We start from the raw sequence: 22724 nt of genomic DNA on the forward strand, positions 1-22724 counted from the left end.
GTTTTTGGATTTGATTACATTATTGAATAATTTTTATTATTACTTATTATATTATAAACTTTATCATACCCGGGGTGTCTGCTAGACTCTGGTTTAAACAGATTTAAGAGAGTTATTCCTAAGAATTACAGGGCTACAATATAAATCGCCAAATTTCCATGCAAAATAACTGTACCGCTTTCAGCACCTAAAATCAGAACTAATCACACTGCCAGGGAGGTTAAAATTCCACCAACATCAGATTTTTGAGGAAATATAAACTTCACACAGCCCTTCTTGAAATATTTTATGCACATAAACACCCGTAAGTTATAGCATACAATAGTATACAGTTTAATTGCTGATAGATAATTCAATATATAAATCCTGTATAACAATAATAATAATAATATGCTTGTTTGTTTAAGACATGTTAAAGGATTAGTCCACCCAAAACAGATATATTTTAATTTTTGACAGATGCTATAGAGCAGGGATAGGCAACCTCGGCACTCCAGCTGTGGTAAAACTACAAATCCCATCATGCCTCTGCCTCTAGGAGTCATGCCTGTGATTGTCAGGGTCTTGCAATGTCTTATGGGACTTGTAGTTTCAAAACAGCTGGAGGGCCGAGGTTGCCTAATGCTGCTGTAGAGGTACATCAGTTAACAGCTTCCTATATCTGCCCAGGACTCTATTGGTAAGATCTCTGCATCTGAATTCTGGGGTCAGTATACCTGCTGTGGATAGATTAGGGAGTTCCCACTCTCCCCCTCCAAGGAAGAGAATTAAGAATCATGGCCGAAAGATCTAGCTTTTTGAGTATGATATATGTATATAGACTCAAAGCTAATTAAAATCTTCAGGCTTCACATACATTTTAGATTCTTTTTGGTGGCCTGCTCTTTTAAATAGGTATATGGGGCACTATGGGGCACTTAGACCAAACAACAAACAATGTTGGCTTAGAACATAGCAAATGTGCATGAATTATCAAACTGTAAAATACATGTCTTGTGTAAAGGAAGCCATAAACAGAAATATAAAATCAGTTTTCCCGAGCAGGTCCTCCATGCCTGAAAAAAACACTTTAAAAGTAAAGTGTTCCTTGACGCATGTTTAAATGAGAGAAAGCAGCAGGAAAGAAGTGTGTTCAAGATCAGAATGAGACAAGATGAGGTCTGCGAAATATTGTCAGACTGGAGGCAGGAGGCCCAGCATGTGTCAATGATTACAAAAAAATGAAACTTTTTAGAATTGATACCCTTTCTTTCAACTAACAAGAGGTTTTATTATAAACAGAATGTATGTAAAAAATGTCTTACAATATATTTTAAAATCAGATTTTTTTTACGATTTTGAATAGAGTAGGAAATAGTAAAATCTCTGTTGGGAGGTCATGAGGAGTTTTTGTCATCCAGGTCCCTTTGAGATATTTCCATTTCCTTTCCTGTCCTGTAGACAGATCAATACATTAGGGGTTATTTACAAAAGGCAAATCCACTTTGCACTGCAAGTGCACTTGGAAGTGCAGTCACTCTAAATCTAAGGGGTAGATCTGAAATGAGAGGAAGCTCTGCTGATTTTATCATCCAATCATGTGCAAGCTAAAATGCTGTTTTTTATTTTCCTTTTATTTTCCTTGGTTTCTTCCAGCTTTACAGTAAAACAAGTACACAAGGATATAAATCTCAGTCCTCAAAATGGAAGCTACAGGGTGTCTCCAAATCATACAGTTGTGAGGTATTAGCCTGTGAGGTAAAGGGGTATCATGAACATCCAAAGACCAGGTGCTGATACCTGGGTGCCCATCCAGTTGTATGAACAGCCCCCTCAAAGTTCATACTGAAGGCATGGCTCTCCTCCAGATGCAAGGTCATACATTAATATTACATTTAGAGACAACCTTTTGTATATTTCACCCCATACAGCCTCTTACAACTACTGGGATTCTGAAACAGAATCAGAAATGACAACAGGCGCAGCAGACCTAGTACACATTACCAGTTTCAGGAAGGTCAGAGCCAGACTCACTGGTTGCTGGATGTTACATGCTTACTGCTCACTGATTGGTTGCTGCACATTATTACATTATTACCGCTCAGTGATTGGTTGCTAGAGGTTACTGTGCATCATCTCCTCACTGCCTGCACACCATGGACTGGGGAGGCGAGGGGACCCGCCAATAGACAGAAAACTCCTAGAACTTGCTATTAGAAATTAGCAGAGCAGAGCTCACACAGCTATGAAGGTTAATTGAGTGCAACTAGGAACAGAGCCCAATAGGAGCAGTATCCCTAAAGACAGGCTGCCAGAAATAAATGACTAGTCATGCCGTCTGCGGTAGAGAATTTTGGAGGGGTGAGCTATGTACAGAGTGCAGGTTAGCGGGTGCACTATGTACAGAGTGCATCATTGAGGGTGAGTTATGTACGAAGTGCAGGATTTAGGGGTGATCTGTGTACGAATGCAGGGTTTAGGGGTGATCTGTGTACAGAGTGCAGGGTTTAGGGGTGATCTGTGTATGGAGTGCAGGATTTAGGGGTAATCTGTGTACGAAGTGCAGGGTTTGGGGTGATTTGTGTATGGAGTACAGGATTTAGGGGTGAGATGTGTACATCCAAGTCCTCACCTTTCCCAAGTACAGAACTTTCCTCTCCCCAGATTAGTTTGGAGCCAACCCTCCATCAATACACATTCCTCTGGCATCAATCCCTATTCTTCCCCCTTCAATACTGAGCATTTTGATCACCTAACTAACATCAGAGTGGGGCTGCAGAAGAAAAGCTGTAACTCACTGCATGTCTGTGGAGCAGCTTCTGCCTGTGTAGAACCCCCACCCCTCTCTACTCTCACATAGAGATAGATGATGTGTTTTGTAGAGCAGAGAGAGGGTTCTAAATGGCCGTTGGGAGGAGAGCGCTGTCACTTGTCAATTCTGTATTGACAAGTGACAGTAGCGAGTAGCGAGCAGCCATCACCAGATCCCAGAGGCGGTGGTACTTGGCAGAAAAAAAGCCAGTGGGCAGCGCAGCTCCAGGGGCAGCTGCTTTGGGCTCCCAACAATGGCAGGGCCCTGGGCAGATTCCCCGTTTTCCCTGCGGTAGAGACGGCCCTGCTAAACTTGCTAGGCTTCACATGTTTGTTGCACAATTGCAGTAAGTCCTCATTACATGACTCTTGATCAACTCTCTTTGCAAACAATCTGCAAGTCTGCTGAAAGTTCTGGTTTAGTTATGTTGTGCAATAGCCATCCCACCACAGGGGTCACTGTGGCTGACTTTTCATGCTGTAGACTTGCAGAACTCTTGCTGTAGATCCATCACTGCAATTTTGCTCTTGCTAGAGACTTACCATGCAAATTTGCTACAAATTGTAAAAGTGTCAACTAGAACTTGTGCTTTAAGGGCTTTGCAAGTCTATTGCCGCGTACACACGAGCGGACTGTATGGCATACTTAGTTCGTCATACAATCCGACGGACAGTCCGTCGTACTTTCCACTGAATGGACTTGACCACACACGGATGCACAAACAGACCGTCGAAAGCTTGCGCGATGACGTGTACAGCACGTACGACGGGACTAGAAATAGGAAGTCCAAGACACAGCAAAGCACCCTTCCGCCGTGTAAATCCTTTCTGGGCATGCGCCATTCTTAGTCCGTCGAACTAGCATACTGACGACCGTACTGTCCGCTGAAACCAAAGTACGACGGACAGAATTTCGAAAAAAACGAAATACTTAGTACGCCAGACTGCACGCTGAAAAAGTCCGCTGAAGCCCACACACGAGCGGATTGTCCGCTGAAATGTGTTTCGACGAACTAAGTACGCCATACAGTCCGCTCGTGTGTACGCGGCATATAACTTACCAGTGAAAATGCGCAGCAAGTTAACAGAACTACATTTAACACTGCCACAATCTTGTGGCAAGTTATCCTCACTTTCTAGGTTACAACTCTAATGGACAGAATGGTCCAGAAACTGACATGTCAAGAATAAAGAAAAGAAAAAAAGTAAACAGTGGGATGTTTATAATGATGTAACACACTGCTCTACACAATGCATACGATGCATTATATCTGAGCGATAGTGTGAATGGGCCATGTAAAGGGAATTCACTAAGTTTGCAAAGATCTTTTTCACTATCCAATGTGTCCATTCAGAACAGGAAGCGAAGAGAGATCTTCTCAAAGTAATTTAGACACAATTTAAAACCTGCTAGATGTTTTAAGCATTTCCTATGCCATCCAAAGCTAAACAAAAGCATTTTTTGGCTTAAGATGTACATTAAGTTTGCAGTTGAATATAGGTTCAATCTAAGTCAAGCCATAATTTGTAGGTTTTAACCAAACATGGTGCTTACAGGTAATATCTCTTGCAAAGACAAGAGTCCAAGCAAATTTTGAAATTATATATTTTAGCTCCTGGAAATACACCATATAGGAGTTTAGTAGAATCAATCAGCACTCAGAAACTTAATGTGAACTTTTTGTCTGACGTATAAACATGGTAGGGATTCAACAGTAAATGAGGGGGAAACCTCACACATTTCTTTGCCAGATGGATTAATGGCTTAAAAATCATCAATTTTCCTTTAAGTAATTTTAATAAATTACAAATAATATATTACTGAATCAGGTTTTCCCTACTACATTGCTAGCAGTGCCCATAAGTGTCTTCACAGTTGGCAATCATCCCCTCTGAAGAGGGTAACAAACTTTGATACACAGATCAAAGTCAATAAAGTATTTGATCTAAGGCATGAGATCCATGTTAAACAAGGATAATCAGTCACATATGGATAGGGCACTTTTTGTTTTAAAGAAAGGAGTGGAAGCTAAAGTCATGAATTTAGCTGAACTTCTTTAATACATTCCAGGCCTGGCATTTACATGAAGTATCTCTTGTGCTTTGAATACAAGCATGTTGAAGGGAATCATCAGACAACCAGATGTTTAGCAAATGCACACATACAAGCACACTTACATATTACTTATTTTTCTGGGTTATTGTACTTGCTGGAAAGCAAGTCAATTATTATGATACACTGCAGAACAGAAGCAAAAAGAAATGCTGGGATGTAATTCTTTTGCAGAATGTGTGTGTATAAACTGCATCCAGTGCAGTATACATTTAGTTCACTTTCAGTATCTGAAAAATTGTGAGAATGGAGCAAGTTGTAAGGATAACATACAGTAACTGCAGTGCGCCAGCATCATCAGTAGCTGCCCAATGGCTGAAAAAAGTAGACATTGGGCCAGACAAGTCTATCAACATGGTAGCAGTGGGGATGGGGCAATGAGGAGGAGCACAAACCTGTCATCACTGCAGGAGATCACACTAAAGTAATTTTGTGATAATGTACAAGTATGCCATGTATAATGTCAAAATGGTGTTGATTCACTAAAGGCAAATAGGTTTTCATTTTGCAAGCGAATACCCTCCTAGCTTAGTAAAAGTTGTGAAAATTAATTTAGCAAATAATAACCAATCACATGCAAGGGAAAAATAAAACAATTTGTACTTGCATATTATTGCATGGTGCAAGTCAACAGGGCTTCACCTCATTCACTAAGCTAAGGGAAAATTCCCTTGCAGAATGCTGCTGGCATGATTGTCAGAAAAAATTGGGTTAAAACAGGTGGTGAGAAGGCTTCACAGCACTACCTCACTGCTTATTTTAACCCCATTTTTGCTGACAATCATACCGCAACTGTGTGCATTGCATGTGGTTGCAGGATGTTTGTAGCACTTCCCCATTGGCTTGCATGTGTAGCATTCAGTGGGCTTGCTACATGTCAGGTCAATTACTCCTCAGTCACGAAGTATTGGGAAAATGGCCTGTAAACATTCCCCCTCTGCTGCCTATTGTAGCTTAAGAGGGGGCGGTTGGCAGGCAGAAAAAAATGCGGGTCAACCAAGCATTTTTGGCACTCCCCAATCACAAGTCTAAGGCCTAACACAAGTACTGATTATCAAAAACTGGAATAAAAATGAAGCAGTTGCCAATACAAATAATCAATCAGGTCAGGTCATTTTTTAGCCAAAGTATTGGATATTAGCCCTATTGTTTAATGCAAGTCCATTGCTACAGAACAAACAAAGAGCACAGATATCTTTTCTTTGAAAGCTGATAGTCTTATACAATGAGACAATACTGAGGAATAGTTCAATATTTACCAGCTTCTTTCAATGCTTTCCCAGCACAGAGAAAGACATTCTTTTGAAAAGGCCTTTTACTGGCCATAAAGAAAAAAGTACCAAACTGCAGCATTTAGTATCCTTGATGTGAACAGTATCATATAGATTTCAAAGTACATTATATTAGAAGATAGTTCTAGTGATTTGCAGTTTTATGAGAACTACATTTCATAAACAGGCACAAGCTACAGCCTAATAGCCACACAAAATTACACTTGATTATTATTGCCCATTTTACCAGGATCACAGCCAATATATAATAAATCATAAATTCACCGGAAACTGATTTCTCAATTTGTATATGCTGGAGTCTTCCTGCAATTCTTTCTATCGCTAAGTGACTATTGGTAAGAGACCGGCACTTGAGTTCCTCATACCTGTATTGGCCATTTTGAGGGGTTCTCAAGCTCCCTGTTGAATTTTAATTATATTATATTATTATATAGAGAATGCAACAGAAGGTGCTGGATCATGCAAAGGTAGTCAGGAAAAATCTGAAAATACTAATTAACAGAGAGATCATGCTAATGAAACACCCAAGATATATACAAAACTAGAAGCTGACTCAACTCAGCTATAACTAAAATATCAATATTAGGTGGGCTGACCCTTCAAAGAATCTTTATACCATTTAGTGATGTTTTATTTTTTACAGGTGCTAAATGTTATTCATGATTATTAATAAATAGATATGTATCGACTATTAGTCAGTCACTGTTGTGTTAGTAAGCAACAGAAAATTTTAATATTGTACATAGATATTTTCCAGCATTCAAAAATGTAATCCATAAATCTATTACGTGGGTGAAGTTAGGAGTAAAACCCCACAGTTGCGTGATTATCATTTCAAGAATGGGCAGTTCTTATGTTTAATATGACAAGAAATCTGCCCACTTCTGGACAGACCTGTAAGCATCAGTGCTGTCTAGAAGTATTTTAAGTTAAAATTAGAAAGGTTTCAACTTACTTTCTGTGTGGTCTTTCTTAGAGTAGGGGAGGGTTAGGATCACTGTTAGTGCTTTACTGGTGTTTGTTTTGGGGAGATTTTCCATCATTTCCTATCACAGTGACCACACAGGAAGCGAGTCAACAAAAAATTGACAGTTATTCCAGTTGTTCCCCACTCTATCCCAATCTTATAAAAGTCATAGTTGGAGTAGTGATTTAAAGCCCCAGGAAAAACTCCAGGAAAAGTAAAAAGTGGGGCCTTGTCTGCATTGCAAATTTTAAATGCTTGATTCTGTCTTTGCAGACAATACTTTCCTATGCTCCATTGGTGGACTCTTCCTCTGTGTCCTCATGTTTAATGAAAGGAGTCTTGGTGATGTCAGATGGTCATCTGACATCACTAAGACTCCTTTCATTGAACATGAGGACACTGAGGAAGAGTCCACCAATGGAGCATAGGAAAGTATTGTCTGGAGTGCAGGGGAGAAGAGCCTACCAGGACTGGTCTGGTAGCATTGAGTGCCCACTGAGGCAGAGGATCTGGTATGTAAAATGTCTTTCCCATATTGAATAGACATAAACAAGCAACCCCAATGCAAGGGACCATTTTAACGTTTCCCAGAGTTAGGCTTTAAAGCTCTACTCCTGCTATGACTTTTTACTTTTACTGGAGTTCAGCTTTACATTTCAAGATCTAACCAAAGTTTTAGGATCTTTATATTTAACAAATGAAATAAAATCAGCCTTTAGTGGCATTACACTGGAACAAATGTTTAAACAACTACTGTCCTGACAGAGGCTAAGATACCCCTAAGTATGTTTTTCCATAGTTATAATATGATAGTATCATGCAAACATTTTAGATACAAATATGAAAAAAAATCTAACAAATCGTTGCTGACTGTATGATTTTGGGGTGGATGTCTCACTGCTTTATGGGTGCTCTATGTCATCATTACTCCCTAATTTATTCTGGCTTGAAAAGTTGAAAGTAGGCTTAGTTTGGCTGAATAGCAAGAGGTGTAAATCTTGATGAAGTCACACAACACTGTTGCTTAGCACAAACTCTTCAAATCTTCATTTAGAAATATTATATCCATAGCTAAACTCTGATCTCTCTCTTTTATCCTCAAAAGCACAAAATCTCTTTCCCACAAAAAATACTTTCTTATTTTTACTCAGTACATATATTTCATCTCAGCTACTAACCCTGCTATAAAGAACCCTCTGCTACTCTGCTATTTATTGCAAGTAGGGTCGAGCTGGAAATTTCTAGCACATAGGTCTCCACACTTTATTGCGCTAACAGCTGCCAGGTTGCTAGTAAATTGAACTCATATGGGTGGACTGAGTCCAATGTATTGTACGTAGCCTGGGCGGTGCTAACAGCTAATCAACATGTCTAGCTTTCTAGCTGAAAATTGCAGAACAAAAATCCAAAAAGTATCAAACTGCAATTTTAGCTCTTTTTTGGAACATAGTGGGGAAGGGTTACTTTCCTCATATATGTTTTATTGCTTTCTGTATACCCATTGGGGGGATTTCTGTCACTTCCTGTTCTGCCTGCCCATAGACAGAAGTCAGAAAAACAGAGAGTATGTATTCTTTCTTTCCAGTATTCTTCACACTCTTTGCAACAAAAGGTATTGTATTGACTGTTTATGTCTCCATTAGAAAAGATTCCATCCACATTTTATGTCCCAGTGACAGGGGGCAGAGAGAGTGAGGCGAATCCCCCCCCACCCCCCCAAGCGGGAAACAGGCAGCAATAAAAACTAGACAGAAATTCTGACTCCTACCCTATGATAGCCTAAAGCAAGATATTTGGCTATAGTTAGATTTTAAATTGTGCCTGGATCTAATAGTTGCTCCATTAGATAGCATATCCAAAATATCCCAGATGGATGCTGTTACAGATCTTTATATTTCTATTTCATACTATTTGTTTAAATTTATTGCATCTATAGGCTAGGAACACACAACGAGAAATCAAGTAAAAAACTAAAAAAAATTAAAAATAAAAAACAAACTAATATCTACCTACCTGTGTCTGCTTTTATTTAGATTGCACTATTTGGTAATTGCAATGTTCAAACCAGTTTTGGCTAGTAATAGCTCCATAACCCATTGACTGAGAATAGTTTCCACTAATAGTTATGGATTCAGTTAGCCACTACTTAGCTATACAATTTCTAGTAAGTTGTTATTTTGTTATCTTCAATATAAGTTCACATACAATAATCATGAAATGTATAAAAAAATATTCTGATCATGGATTCCATTTGCAGTCATTTTGTACTTGAAGTAGAACTTCACACTTTTTTGGGAGCAGGTACCTTTTTCTGACAGATACCCACCCCACTTCCACAATTCTTACCTAGACAAGAATTGCAACAGCTTGACCCACTCCGCAACCTCCTAGGACATGGCACATGTTCCAGAAGGCTGCAGAACCAGTCTGAAAGCACTGTGCAATCTTGCACATGCACAGTGGAGAGCCTGCTGTGAAACAGGATGAAGCCACAGCCAGCTCCCACATCCAAGATGGCAGTGCCAGGGATCCAAAATCAGGCAAAGGAGTGCCTGTTCATTTAAAAGTTAGCAGCTACAGTAGCTGCTGACTTTTTTTTTTTTTTTTAAATAGGACCAAAGTTCCTCTTTAACATTGAAGACCTGCCAACATTCAATCAATTCAATCCAGCGTAGTGATATTAGTAAATTGTTTACTGGTCCTTTTTTTAGGAGATTACTGGTTATTACTATTATAACAATTCCCTGAATGTGGATACAAGCATCACTTTGTCTGTACATTCACCTACAAGTGGTCCTGGGGCTAATTTTATCACAGTAGGTCTTTACACAGTGATCTCATTGCATAGGGCTAAATGACAGCAAAGCTACCTCTGTTAGGGTTGGAATCTACACAAGTGTAAAACTCATATGAGGAGGCCCCCAATCCCTACTATAGGCACTGGGAGTTTAGATACATGGACCCACCCAGCCTTGTAAGAATGCTGAATATTGTGTGCTGCCAACTGGGGCACACTTCAACTATCTCTATCCCATGAGTGGCCAGTCTACATAGGACTGATAATAACATCTATCGGCTCATACACTAAAGCATGCTGACTGAAGTAAATACAATGCAGCCAGTTGGCCAGTTGATTGAATGATCATTCCACCCATTAATACCGTCAATTTAAAAATATTTAAAAGTACATACTGACAGTATCATTTTTATGACTTCTTAAATTCATGTTTGTTTCTATGCAACAGTAATGAAAAAGGATAACCATGTTACTGTGAAGAAGCTAAAAGGAACCAAAAAAACCTTAAAATGCTATTATTCAAGGCAAAAAAAATCTGTGTCTCTTTTGTGTAATGAATAGTCTTTTCCAAAAGAGCTGTAATCCAGCTTGGCTGCTAGAACATTCATAAATCCATTACGTCATGAGACAGGAAGCCAGCGTTTTTATTGATTGCATGTAAAGTTTGTAACCCCTGGCCAGCTCTGCATGTTACAACAATCTCCATTTGCAGTAACACTTTAACCCTATAAATGATAATGAATACCACAATCAGGCTGCTGAATAATTACTGTACATAGTCTTGTTTAGCATGTTGTTGCCATACATTTTTTATTTTTGTTCAGTAATCCAGAGAAATATCAGGATGTGTATTATGAATATCAACAATAATCCTTAATAAAAAGTTGTATAAGCTAAATGTCTAAACAACCTTAAATACACTTTTAGATATTTATACTATGGAGTCAAATAGAAAGTTAAAGCATGTTTACATCTAAAACTTTTTTTTTTGAGTGGAGAAGGTTTGAAGGTTTTTATTAGTAATCATTGTGAAGATCTATCCTCTTTGTTACTCACTGGGATAGAAAATGATTGGGAACTCCAGCCAAATGGTATAGCTGTGACCAAAACAGGAATGGTGGGGAAAGCTTTTATTGGGGACACCTGTGACAGTGACAACTGTCTAAGGGGATTTCTCACTTCTTGTTGTGTCTTTGGGACAAGGGGTGAAGGGAAATCCCCCCAATAAGATTAACAGGCTTTAAACTAGTCTACACTGTATCCAAAACTAGAAAAAAAAAACATTTTAATTTACTTCTGTTGATATTTGGGCCTAGACCAAGAGAGTGCTTGCACCCCTGTGGAATTGTTAAAAAAATTAAATGTACCAAATAAAGCACCATACAAAATGCTGTTATTTTAATAATAAAATAGTAATAAAAAGTATCCAATATATTACTCCAATGTACAAAATACAGTGTGTTCCAGTATTTATTATACACAACTGCCTATTTTCCAGATTTCTTTCCTTTTAAGAATTTCTTCCTTGCCAGCTATGGTTGTTGTTCCTAGGAGTTACCTCTGAGTTACTATGTACATAGGGGAAGGAGACTGGACACATACCACCGTTCAATTCTGTAGTACAATGGCGAAAAAGATCTGCCCATTGTTGCTTTCTTTAGAGTTATTACCTGATGTGTTTTAGGTGAAAATACATCTTTCTCAAGACATTGTATAAGGAGACATTGTAGTATTAGGTTGAAGATATACTAGTCAACAGAAAGCAACAGAATCTGGTCCAAACCTATTGTTTCCGGTAAAAGCATGTACAAAAAGTTCATAAAATATTTTCTGAACAAATTTTCAGGGGATATCTAAAGTTGACCACACAATAGATTATTGAGCATTGCCCAAATCAGCCACTCTCATTCAGATAAAACCTTTCATGTCTTTGGTACCAGCAGACAGGCATGTACTGGCCATTGGGACTACTGGGAGTTTCCCGGTGGGCCGATGGCTCAGTGGGCCACTCTGTTGTAAGGGGGCTGGTGATGGGCCACTCTGATGTAAGGGGCTGGTGATGGGCCACTCTGATGCAAGGGGCTGCTCATGGGACACTCTGATGTAAGGGGCTGCTCATGGGACACTCTGATGTAAGGGGCTGCTCATGGGACACTCTGACGTAAGGGGCTGCTCATGGGACACTCTGATGTAAGGGGGTGCTGATGGGACACTCTGATGTAAGGGGCTGCTCATGGGACACTCTGACGTAAGGGGGCTGCTCATGGGACACTCTGATGTAAGGGGGCTGGTAATAGGACACTCTGATATAAGGGGTGCTGATGGGACACAGTGTTTGAAGGGGGGGGTGATGGGACACTTTGATGTAAGGGAGTGCTGCTGGGACACTCAAAATGTAAGTGGGCCGGCCTGGATGAAGTCCAGGGCCAAATTTCTGTCCCAGTCCAGCCCTGCCAGCAGAAACCACTGGTTAACCAAGCTAGGGGAAGAGCATTTATTAGCTAGGTCTTGAAGCCTTCTCTGATCACTGTTTGAGATAAGCACGCCCCAGTAGTGTCTCCTCCCTGCTCCCTCATTAGTTTGTAGCATAAATATTTGACCCGCAGGTGACCCTGTATAATTCAATTGGAAAATACCATGGGAGACCCAATGATGTTTGTGCATCAGACTGAACATAAAAGTCTTTTTTTACAGTCCAACCATCATCCAAGATATATGGCCACCAGATTTTCATAAAAGCAAGCAAATTTGCTGATTAAGCTCATAGCACAGATCATGTAATGGTGGCTAGTATGGCAGACATCATGATAACTAGATTATTGAGCAATAGAAGGAGATACCATATTACTTGACCTTTTAGTATCCACATTGAACCAGAAAAAAAAAAAAAAAAAAAAAAAAAAACAAAGAAAGACAAATGAAAGTAGGTAGTAATAAATCATACATCTTATTAATACAATTGTCTAGTAAGGTTAACTTTGTAGTTCGCCCCAGGGCCTGTTATGCTTGGGTCACTACTACTGAAAAAAAGTATTATTAAACATACAGTGAATTATTTTATAGGTTCTTTCATTGTTAGGTCACCAATATGTCTTATCTCAATATTTCCTGTGCATTGCTATTAAGCTTTCAGCGGTAATTAGCATTAAGATACAATGAGGTTATTTCAGTTCCCTACATTTTAAAGTGCTAAGTGACCTAGATTTTTTGTAAATTTGATCCCTTCTGTTTTCCAGAAAAAAGTCCTGTTAACCACTCTTCAAGGGCCTGGAAGCCAACATATGACTCATTAACCATACAGTAATGTATTCTGCTGTCTGGGTCAACAGGGACCTCATGGTGAGTTAACTTATTGTCTGTGCCATAAGAATTGATATAAAAAAAGTATTTTTGGACAATAACTCAAAGGAGCACCATAAATCTATACTGAATTTTAGGGGATATCTACTATTGTCCTGCAAACAGCCAAACATAATTTGTAGTGTAATATAACTTTTAGATATTTGCATCAATAATAGAAAAAGCATTATAAATACACATCCACCGCTAGAGGTCTATGGAATGCAGTAGCAATAAAATACACGATCTTCATTGTCTCCACAAATGTGTGTAATATACTTGAGGTTTATGCAAAATAATACATCAATATCAGTTTTACACCGTTATGGATAACGGTCTTCATTTATGAAGCCTTTAGCCAGGTGTCATAAGACCTACAATAACCCAAAGTGCAACTTCAAAGAATATTATCCTGCTCAATAGTCTGATCCCTCGCCTCTGGTTTTGGCCTTATCCGCCTCTGTAGTTTGTCTTAGGTAGTGATTTGGAAAGTGGGCACTCTTTCCCACTGTACTATCTATATGGAAGTCCCAACAGGTATCGGAAATTGCATTCTGACACATGTCAATGACGTTATAAAAAATTGCTCCACTGAGAGTATATGGAAGACATCTGGTGGTGTGTTCAGACAGAGGCTCTTAATACAAACACAAATCCACGGGAATAAAATAAAATATAATCACATATCAAGTCGTAATGTACTGAGCATTATAACCAGTAAACAATGTGAATGAGGCATTAACTTGCTTTAGATCCTATATGTGAAAGAATGAGTTAACACTGGTACATGCCTCTCTGACAGTACATGCTATAATTAATGACCCCTGGCATGGCTCTGCAGCCAACTGTTGTAATCATTAGTGCTCTGTTGTATTTTCTGTAGGTGTGACCATAAAGAGTGCACATCCCCCCAGCTGGTATTTGAGCTCTGTGCAAGAGATATGCATGGGAAAGTTACAGACTGAGTAAATCTCCAGACATCCTTATGCTGGATCATCACCATCATGTGTCTTACTGTGAAAAGAAAACTGTTAAAGCTATCTGATACCAAAGACAGAGGGGGGCATAATATATTCCATGTGGTCATGTTAAAGAAAGTCGTCACCCTGTCCAAAAAAAATAAAAATCATCATTCCTTGCGCCTGCAATGTAAAGTCTCAATGTCTCTGATTTCTATATATTTTTTAAAAAGGTAACAGTTCAGTAGTGCTTCTGTGTGATATGACCCTATATTACTGTTCCTGTGATTGTAATGCCACAAATGTAACTAATTCTTCCCATTGTCATTAGTAATGATCAGCATGTAGAAGACAGTCCCAAAAAGTGTATTGGCCGTTGAAATTAAATTTGATCATTGTTGTTAAAAAAAAAAAATATATATATATATATATATATATATATATATATATATATATATATATATATATATATATATATATATATTTAACAACAGTGTTCAAATTTAATTTCAACTGCCAATACATTTTTTGGGACTGTCTTCTATATGCTGATCATTTATAATGGCAATGGGAAGAATTACAGTATACAAACTATAGCTTTGAAACTGTACGTCAATTAGCAACTCAGAATGTGCAAAATACATGACTTGGTGTGAAGCTCAGTAAAAGGTTCACTACTATTTCTTTATCATCCTAAGCAGATCCCAAGGGGAGGCAATACATGGAAATCTCTAAGGGAGAACAGAGTTTATGGGAACTGTCAAACTTTGCTCTCTGACTGCCTTAAAAAAAGGACTAGTGGCACAAATCTATCCAACGGTTTAAGAATAAAAACAAAGGCATCAAATGAATATCCACAACAAATCCTGCTAGGAAAGTGGGGATGAGAAACATTACAAAAAAATAAATAAATGAATGCATCAAAATAAAAAAGAGCGAAGTTGAAAATGGCTTTTGCTTAATTACAGCACAGAAAAATACAGGCTAAGTGTAAAATCAGGGATAATTAAGAAGGAGACAAGGGAATTCTTGCTCAACAAAGAAAAGCCTGAAGACATAGCAAGGACTCCACCCTTGCTGGATGTAGAAGTCAGAAATCTGCAGCAAGTAACTCTGCGCCCCACACATCTCTATCCATCAGTTTCTTCTTCCTCCTGCCAGGTAACAACCGGCATGCCCTTGTCAAGACCTTTACAGTGACAAGTACCTTTAGGTCACACGGGTGTTCTTTTACACCTCACATGTGCAGAAATGAAGCAACAAACTCCCAAGTGATCAGCTCAAATGAAGCAGGGATCTATTGTTGCAAAAACGTTAAAACAAACTTCAGATGCTTTATCCATGCTTTATCCATGTGTCTTATAAACTGGCATTACACAAAAGACTAAAAAGCAGAGCTGCTTCACTTACCACTTTCTTCATCTTGAGCTTGTACAGCTAGAAACTGCCCTATGAAAAGTGAAAAAATAAAAAAAATCCTTTTCTGTATTAAAATCATCATGCCTAGCTTCTAGACATGTGATTCTACTTTTTTGGGGTTAAAAAAAAAAAAAAGTTAAGGTCTTCTGAGCACCATTAAGCCACCAGTATGTTTCCTCTGAGCTCCAAGACAAAGTCTGCAAACAAGACCTTTTTTGAAGTGTTGCAGCTTTAAATAGGAAGAATGCAGCCTTCGCTAGTTTTCCTGCCCCTTTTAGCTTGTGCAGGCTTATAGTCATCCATTCCCTGCCAAGCTGAGTCTGATTGATGGTAAACAACCGAATCAAATCTACTCTCTTCCTTTAACTTCCCTGCTGTAGGAAAGGCTTCTTGTGACAGCGAAGTGGCTACCACTGCAAGGGTTAATTAACAGGTTCTGTTTAATAGACTAAAAACGCCTGATTTCTTCTATTTCATTGTGTCAACTCTGATTTCCTGTGCTAAGTTAAAAGTAATGTTTTTCTTTACAAGTGTAGTATGATCAGTAATAGTAACATAATAGTTATGTAATAGTAAAAGTAATAGTAATTAATAATAATAATATTTTTTTTTCCTCTTTATTATAAGAAAATAATAATTATATATTATCATTTAAAGGGGGTAAAAAAATAATGTATGCTAAGGACGGATGAAGATTAAAGCTGCACTCCAAATACAAGAATACTGTTACTTAAATATATTTTTTAATAGCCATAAATGATTTAAAACCACTTTGTGTGCACCAAATGCCTTTGCAAAACCAGATATTGCCTTGTAAAAGTTGCAGTGACATTATCACTGTGTTGTAAACAGCCTGTGCAGAGAGCAGAGCTGTGGGAAGGGCACAATAGACTCCACCCACTACAGACTGCCTGCAGAAAACTGCAGGAGGGGGCGGATACAAGACCAGTCATCCTGCACATGGAGAGAGAGCAGTGCTGACCGGTCTTTATTGCAGGAAGCTCCTGTACAGAGGCAAAGTTTCACACTGGATTACTGCACAGATCTGAAAGAAACACACAACGCATAGCGAGATTCAAAGAAGAATGCACATGACTATTATATGTAGACAGTATTTGCTTATTCCAGTTCAGCTTTAAATCATTTGTAGGTGTTAAAACATAGGATTTTATATTTGGCCTTCATTTTAGAGCAAAATCATGCTTTGGCCAGGTAGGACACTGTAGAATAGTATGCTTTAAAGTGGTTGTAAACCTTTACAAACCACTTTGACCTACAGGTAAGCCTAGATTAAGGCTTACCTGTAGGTCTAAGAAATATCTCCTAAACCTACACGGTTTAGGAGATATTTACTAAAAGACAGGTACTGCTGTCTACGACGCATGCGCCGTAGACAGAAGTGCGCAGGTGCACTATCGCCGTTAGCAGCATGCCGCTGCTAATGGCGATATGCCGTTAGTGGCGGCTCCCGTGCGCATGCGTGACGTCATCGCTGCTCCGGTGCTCTGAGTGGCCGGAGCAGCGACACCCAGAAGAAGATGCATGCTCCAGACTACAGGGGACAGTGGTGACATCGCTGGCTCCTGTGTCAGGTAAGTGACACATAATGGGCTACTATGCAATGCATAGTAGCCCATTATGGTTTACCTTTGCAGGGAGACAAAGAAGAAGTAAACCCATCAGGGTTTACTTCCTCTTTAAAGTGACACTAAACTCTGGTTTAAAAAAAAAAAGAAAATTCCATTTAAAATGATTGTAAAGGTTTGCATTTAAAAAAAAAAAAAAAAAAGGTTATACTTAGCTGCTCTGTGCAAGGGTTTTGCACAGATAGCCCTGATCCTCTTCTTCTGGGGTGCCACAGCAGCCCTCCTGTCTCCTCTTCTTCATCGGGTGCCCCCACGGAGAGCCACTGTCCCTGGGGGCAATTGTGCGGGTGCGCTCACAAGTCCCGCTGCTGCATCCATTGAAACAGACAGCTGGACTCTGCCCCATCCCCCACTCCTGTGTCACTGAATTTAATTTAGAGCAGCAGGAACCAATGGCTCCTGCTGCTATCAATCTATCCAATAAGGATGAAGACAGTGGCTGGAGTTGCTGGGCTTGTGCTGATCGCTGAAATGGGTGGGGTCAGCTAAGAAAAATGGGGGGCTCTGGGGGTCAGCATTAATGTATTAAGAATGTATTAAGGTGAAAAACCTGGAGACTTTACAACCACTATGTATGTAAGTACAGTAAATATGTATTCTTAACTCAGAAAAGCACCTTCTTTTGTTCTCAGCCTCCTCCAAATCTCCAAACTCCTTTTTTTTTTACTGTGATCCATCTTCTTGTTAGAGGGTGCCTAGGTTTATTCTTTGTGCTCAGGGCCTGTGCTACCACTAGGCAAACTAGGCAGCCGCCTAGGGTGCACTGCTGCCTAGGGCACCTGGCCACTGGTGCTGTATATAGGAAGATAGCCGCTTCCTCATTCTATGTCTCCAGATGAAATAGGGACTGTGGAATCCGGATTATGGGATATGAAGTGTGCATAGAGCAGTGCACATGACCACAAATTAACGTGCACTGCTAATTCCAAACAAAAGGAAGTGAGAGGGAAAAGGAGAGATTCAGCAGCTTGTTGATGCAGAAAAACACAGTAGGGAACAATTAAATGAAAAATATATTACAGGGACATTAAAAATATGGATTATTTTGAGTGTAATGCTGTCCTCCTTAGAAGTACATACTCATTGTATTTGCCCCTAACGCAGCTACATTATAGTAGTATTAAAACTCAGCAATTTTTGACTTACAGTGAAACTAAAGTCTTATTTTTTGTTCTTTAAAAATAACAAACATGTTATACTTACCTGCTCTGTGCAGTGGTTTTGCACAGAGCAGCCCAGATCTTGCTCTTCTCTGGTCCCTCTCCAGCGCTTTTGGTCCCTCCTTCCTGTCGAGTGCTCCCATCGCAATTAGCTTGCTATGGGGGCACCTGAGCTGAGCAAAGGCTCTCTGTGTCCATTCAGACACAGAGCCGTGGTTTGGCCCGCCCCCTCTCAGGAGCCAGTGGCGGTGTTGCTGTGTTTTAGCCAATCAGGAGGGAGAGTCTGGAACGGTCAAAGGCACTCTTGCAACATCGCTGGATAAAGATAGGGCTCAGATAAGTATTTGTTGGAGCTTATACACACAGAAGAATGTACCTTCTGCCTTTACAACCACTTTTTTTTTTTTCAATAAATTTTTATTAATTTTTAAAGGATATACAAAGGTGAGTGGTACAGGACATGTTGACTTTTACAATTGTAATTAACAGTCAATGTAATAGAGGGAGGGAAGAGGGGAGAGGGAGAGAAAGGGTGAGAAAAAAAAAAAACGGGTAAGTAGGTGGTTACATAAACAATAATGTAAATACTGGTTACTACACAGGATATATATTATCAGGGTTAAGATCTAGTTCACAGAATTCTTATATTTGTTGGTCCAAATTTTCCATCGCTTATCAAATAGATCACACTTCAATGCATTTATGGCAAGAGCACGCTCTATAGTGTGGTGTTGGTTCACTCTTCTAATCAGGTCAGAGATGTTTACCGTCATGGCAGTTTTCCAATGTTGTAATATCATGGATCTAGCAGAAAGAAGGATGTTGGAAATAACAATCCGCATATCATGCGGAAATTGTTCAATACCCATATGTAAAATTCCTAGGGATGGATTGGGGCGAGTGACAATACCCGTGAGTGATGTTATAAGTTGAAAAACTTGATTCCAGTAACTAACCAAGTTGGGACACTCCCAAAACATGTGCAATAGATGTCCTAGTTGTCCACAATTCCTCCAACATGTATTTTGGGCAGATGGAAAAAATGTTGCCAGTCTACACGGTGTGTATTGCCACCTGTTAATTATTCTAATAGTCATAGCCCAATGATTAATAGAACGGGAGGCTTTTTGGATTTCTCGAAATGTGGTTGTCCACTGATCATCTGTAAATGATTTCCCTAAATCTGTCTCCCATTTAGTAATCGGTTTTGTTTTCACAAAAGATTGTTTAGCATGTAGAAGGGAGTAAAAAAGCGAAATGCCTTTCCTGGTGGGGCGTTCTCGAGTTAAGAAGTTCCACGCACTGGATGGCATTGTTATAGTAGGGGGAGGGTTACGTTTTAGAAAATGTGCCACTTGGATACATGTAAACTGGTACTTATTGGGGAGATTGTATTGGGCCATAATCTGTGTGCTGGAAAGAGCTGTACCATTAGACAATAGGTTTTGGATGGTATGTATACCGTGGTTGGGGAACTGTTTTAGGGACAGCATAGGGATTTTATGCTCGAGTAGGCTAAGCGGAAATTTGTATTCCACAGCATTTTGAGAGTTATGGGTATGATGTATGAAGAACCTCCATGCTTGTAGGGAGGCTATAAGGGTAGGAGCCATGGAATGGAGAGTCCAGGGTTTCCAGACATCACTCGCGAGTAATGCCACTAAATCTGGTATTGGGGCTATATGCCTTTCCAGCTCAACCCAAGGTGGTGAATCTATAGTTTTAAACCAGTGTTGGAGTTGGTCCAGTCTAGAGGCCCATAAATAATCAGAAACATCAATCAGTGATACTCCACCTACCCGGTTATGCGGGATCAGGTTGCTGAGAGAGCAGCGAGCTTTTTTACCATTCCATATAAATTTCCACAGAGTAGTAGACAAGGTTTTAAGGAAATGGGTTGGGATCGGTATAGGTATGGATCTGAACATATACAATATGAGAGGGAGAACTAACATCTTACATGCTGCCACTCTGCCCATCCAGGATAGTTCGGTCTTGGCTATACATTTGAGTGTTTCATCTATCTTTAGAAGCAATGACTTAATATTGACGGAGACTAGAGTTTTCGTGGAATTAGTAATTATTATACCTAAGTAGGGTATGCCATCTTCTTTCCATACATATGGAAGAGTGGTTTGAAGTTGGAGTTTGGTACGTTTGTCAATTCCTAAATCTAGAATCAATGATTTGGCGAAGTTAACTTTATAGTACGAAATCTCACCAAAGTTTTTTAAAGTTTCATGGACTAAGGGGAGAGATCTGGTCGGGTTTGTCAGCATCAGTACAACGTCATCGGCAAACAGGTTAATAACGTGGTTACGAGATCCTAACATGTGTCCAGCAATATGGGCATGGGATCTAATGGCCTCCGCCAGGGGCTCTATCATAAGGTTAAAAATGGTTGGAGATAATGGACACCCCTGACGAGTACCATTAGAAATAGGGAATGGTGTAGAAAGCATTCCAGCTGTTAAGACTTGGGCGGATGTATTGGAATATAAAGCCAGCATTGCGTTAGAGATAAAACCTTGAAAGCCAAATTTTTGTAGAACTTCCTTCATATAACACCACTCCACCCTATCAAACGTCTCTGCGTCTATGGAGAGCAGCAGAGAAGGAGTTTTAGTTAAATTAGCATAATGAACAATGTCAATAATTCGTCTTGTAGCATCAGAAGTTTGTCTCCCCCTGATGAAGCCCATCTGGTCGCTTTTAATTAAAGAAGGCATAAACTCTGATAGTCTAAGGGCGATAAGTTTGGCGTAGATCTTTATATCTGTGTTCAGGAGAGAAATAGGTCTAAAATTACTAGGGGTAGTTGGATCTTTACCAGGTTTGGGTATAGTGGTCACGTATGCTTTTAACATTTCATTTGGAAAGGATGCTAAGTGTGCTGCCTGTGTGAACATCTTTTGGAGATATGTGGAAAGAATAGTGGAAAAGGTTTTAAAATATTCATTATTTAGTCCATCAGGACCTGGGGATTTCCCATGAGGGAGCGAAGTAATGACTGATGTTATTTCATGGTTTGTGAATGGTGAATTTAGCAATTCAAACTGTGATTCTGAGAGTTTAGGGAGATCTAAATCTTTGAGAAAATGTTGTATTTTGGGAACAGTGGGGCCGCGTACACACGCGCGGACTGTTCGCCCAACTTTGTCCGTCCAACAGTTTCGGCAAACAGTCCGCTCAAACTTAGCATGGACGGAAATGGCCACACACGACGGACGAACAGTTTGCTGAAACCGTGCGCGATGACGTGAACGGCACGTACGACGGGACGAAAAATACGACGTCCTATACACTGCAATGCAACCTTCCGACGTGGAAATCCTTTCTGAGCATGCGCGAGACTTAGTTGGCCGAACAAGCCTACACACGAGCGAACAGTCCGCTGAAACCTTGTTTCAGCGGACAGTTTTTCGGAATTTCCGTAAGACCTTGTTCATCCAACTGTCCGCTGAAACTGTCCGCTGAAGCCCCACACACGAGCGGACTGTCCGCCCAAACACTGTTCAGCGGACAAGGTTGGGCGAACAGTCCGCGCGTGTGTACGCGGCCTTGGTTGAGGAGTGTGGGGATCAGTGTTAAGGTTGTAAAGCTCACTATAATATTGTGCAAATTGGTTTGCGATTTCTTGAGGATTGATTACTTTATGAAGGGATGTAGGGTGTATCAGATGGGAAATCCTAGTTTTGGTGCGTATTGCTCTAATTCTATTGGCAAGGTATTTACCTGCTCTATTCGCACAGGCATAGGTACGTAACTTCAAGCGTCTAAGGTAGAAATCATAGTTTTGGGCCAAGTGATCTCTCAATTTTTCTCTAAGAGAGGTTATTTGGGTAGTTCGCTGGTGAGAGGGAGATGCTTTGTTGAGGGTTTCTAAATTGTGGATATCAGAAGTAATGGAGTCTATGGTTGCAGTATACTTTTTTTTAGCTCTAGCTCCTAGCTGGATAAGGACGCCTCTAATAAACGCTTTGTGGGCGTTCCAGAGTGTGAAGGGACTCTCTACTGAATGTTCATTTTGTTGGAAATATGTTTTAAGGTTTTGAGAAATCAGTTCTTTGGTATCGGGGTCTTGTAGTAATCTAACACTGCAGCGCCAGATGGGTGAAGAGGGAGAGACACCCTTCTCATGAATAGAAAGTGATATGGCAGAATGGTCAGACCACGTAATATCATGTATCTCAGAGGATGAAACATTTTGTAAGGTCCATTGATCCAACAAAAAAAAGTCTA

General features: G+C 39.8%; 1 protein-coding gene across 1 annotated transcript in view; it reads right to left on the reverse strand.

Moving 5' to 3' along the window:
- The window catches only part of COL5A2 (collagen type V alpha 2 chain), a 221903-nt gene extending 206011 nt beyond the window's left edge, over positions 1-15892 (reverse strand). Inside the window, exon 1 of the mRNA XM_077448669.1 lies at positions 15668-15892. Within this exon, the coding sequence (XP_077304795.1) occupies positions 15668-15758 (91 nt within the window). The 5' untranslated portion in view covers positions 15759-15892. The remainder of the gene's footprint in view (positions 1-15667) is intronic.
- Between the last annotated feature and the right edge of the window lie 6832 nt (positions 15893-22724).

This window comes from Lithobates pipiens, unplaced genomic scaffold, assembly GCF_037356315.1.
Source record: "Lithobates pipiens isolate NorthernLeopardFrog02 unplaced genomic scaffold, aLitPip1_a1.2 Scaffold_22, whole genome shotgun sequence".
NCBI classification, from domain to species: domain Eukaryota; kingdom Metazoa; phylum Chordata; class Amphibia; order Anura; family Ranidae; genus Lithobates; species Lithobates pipiens.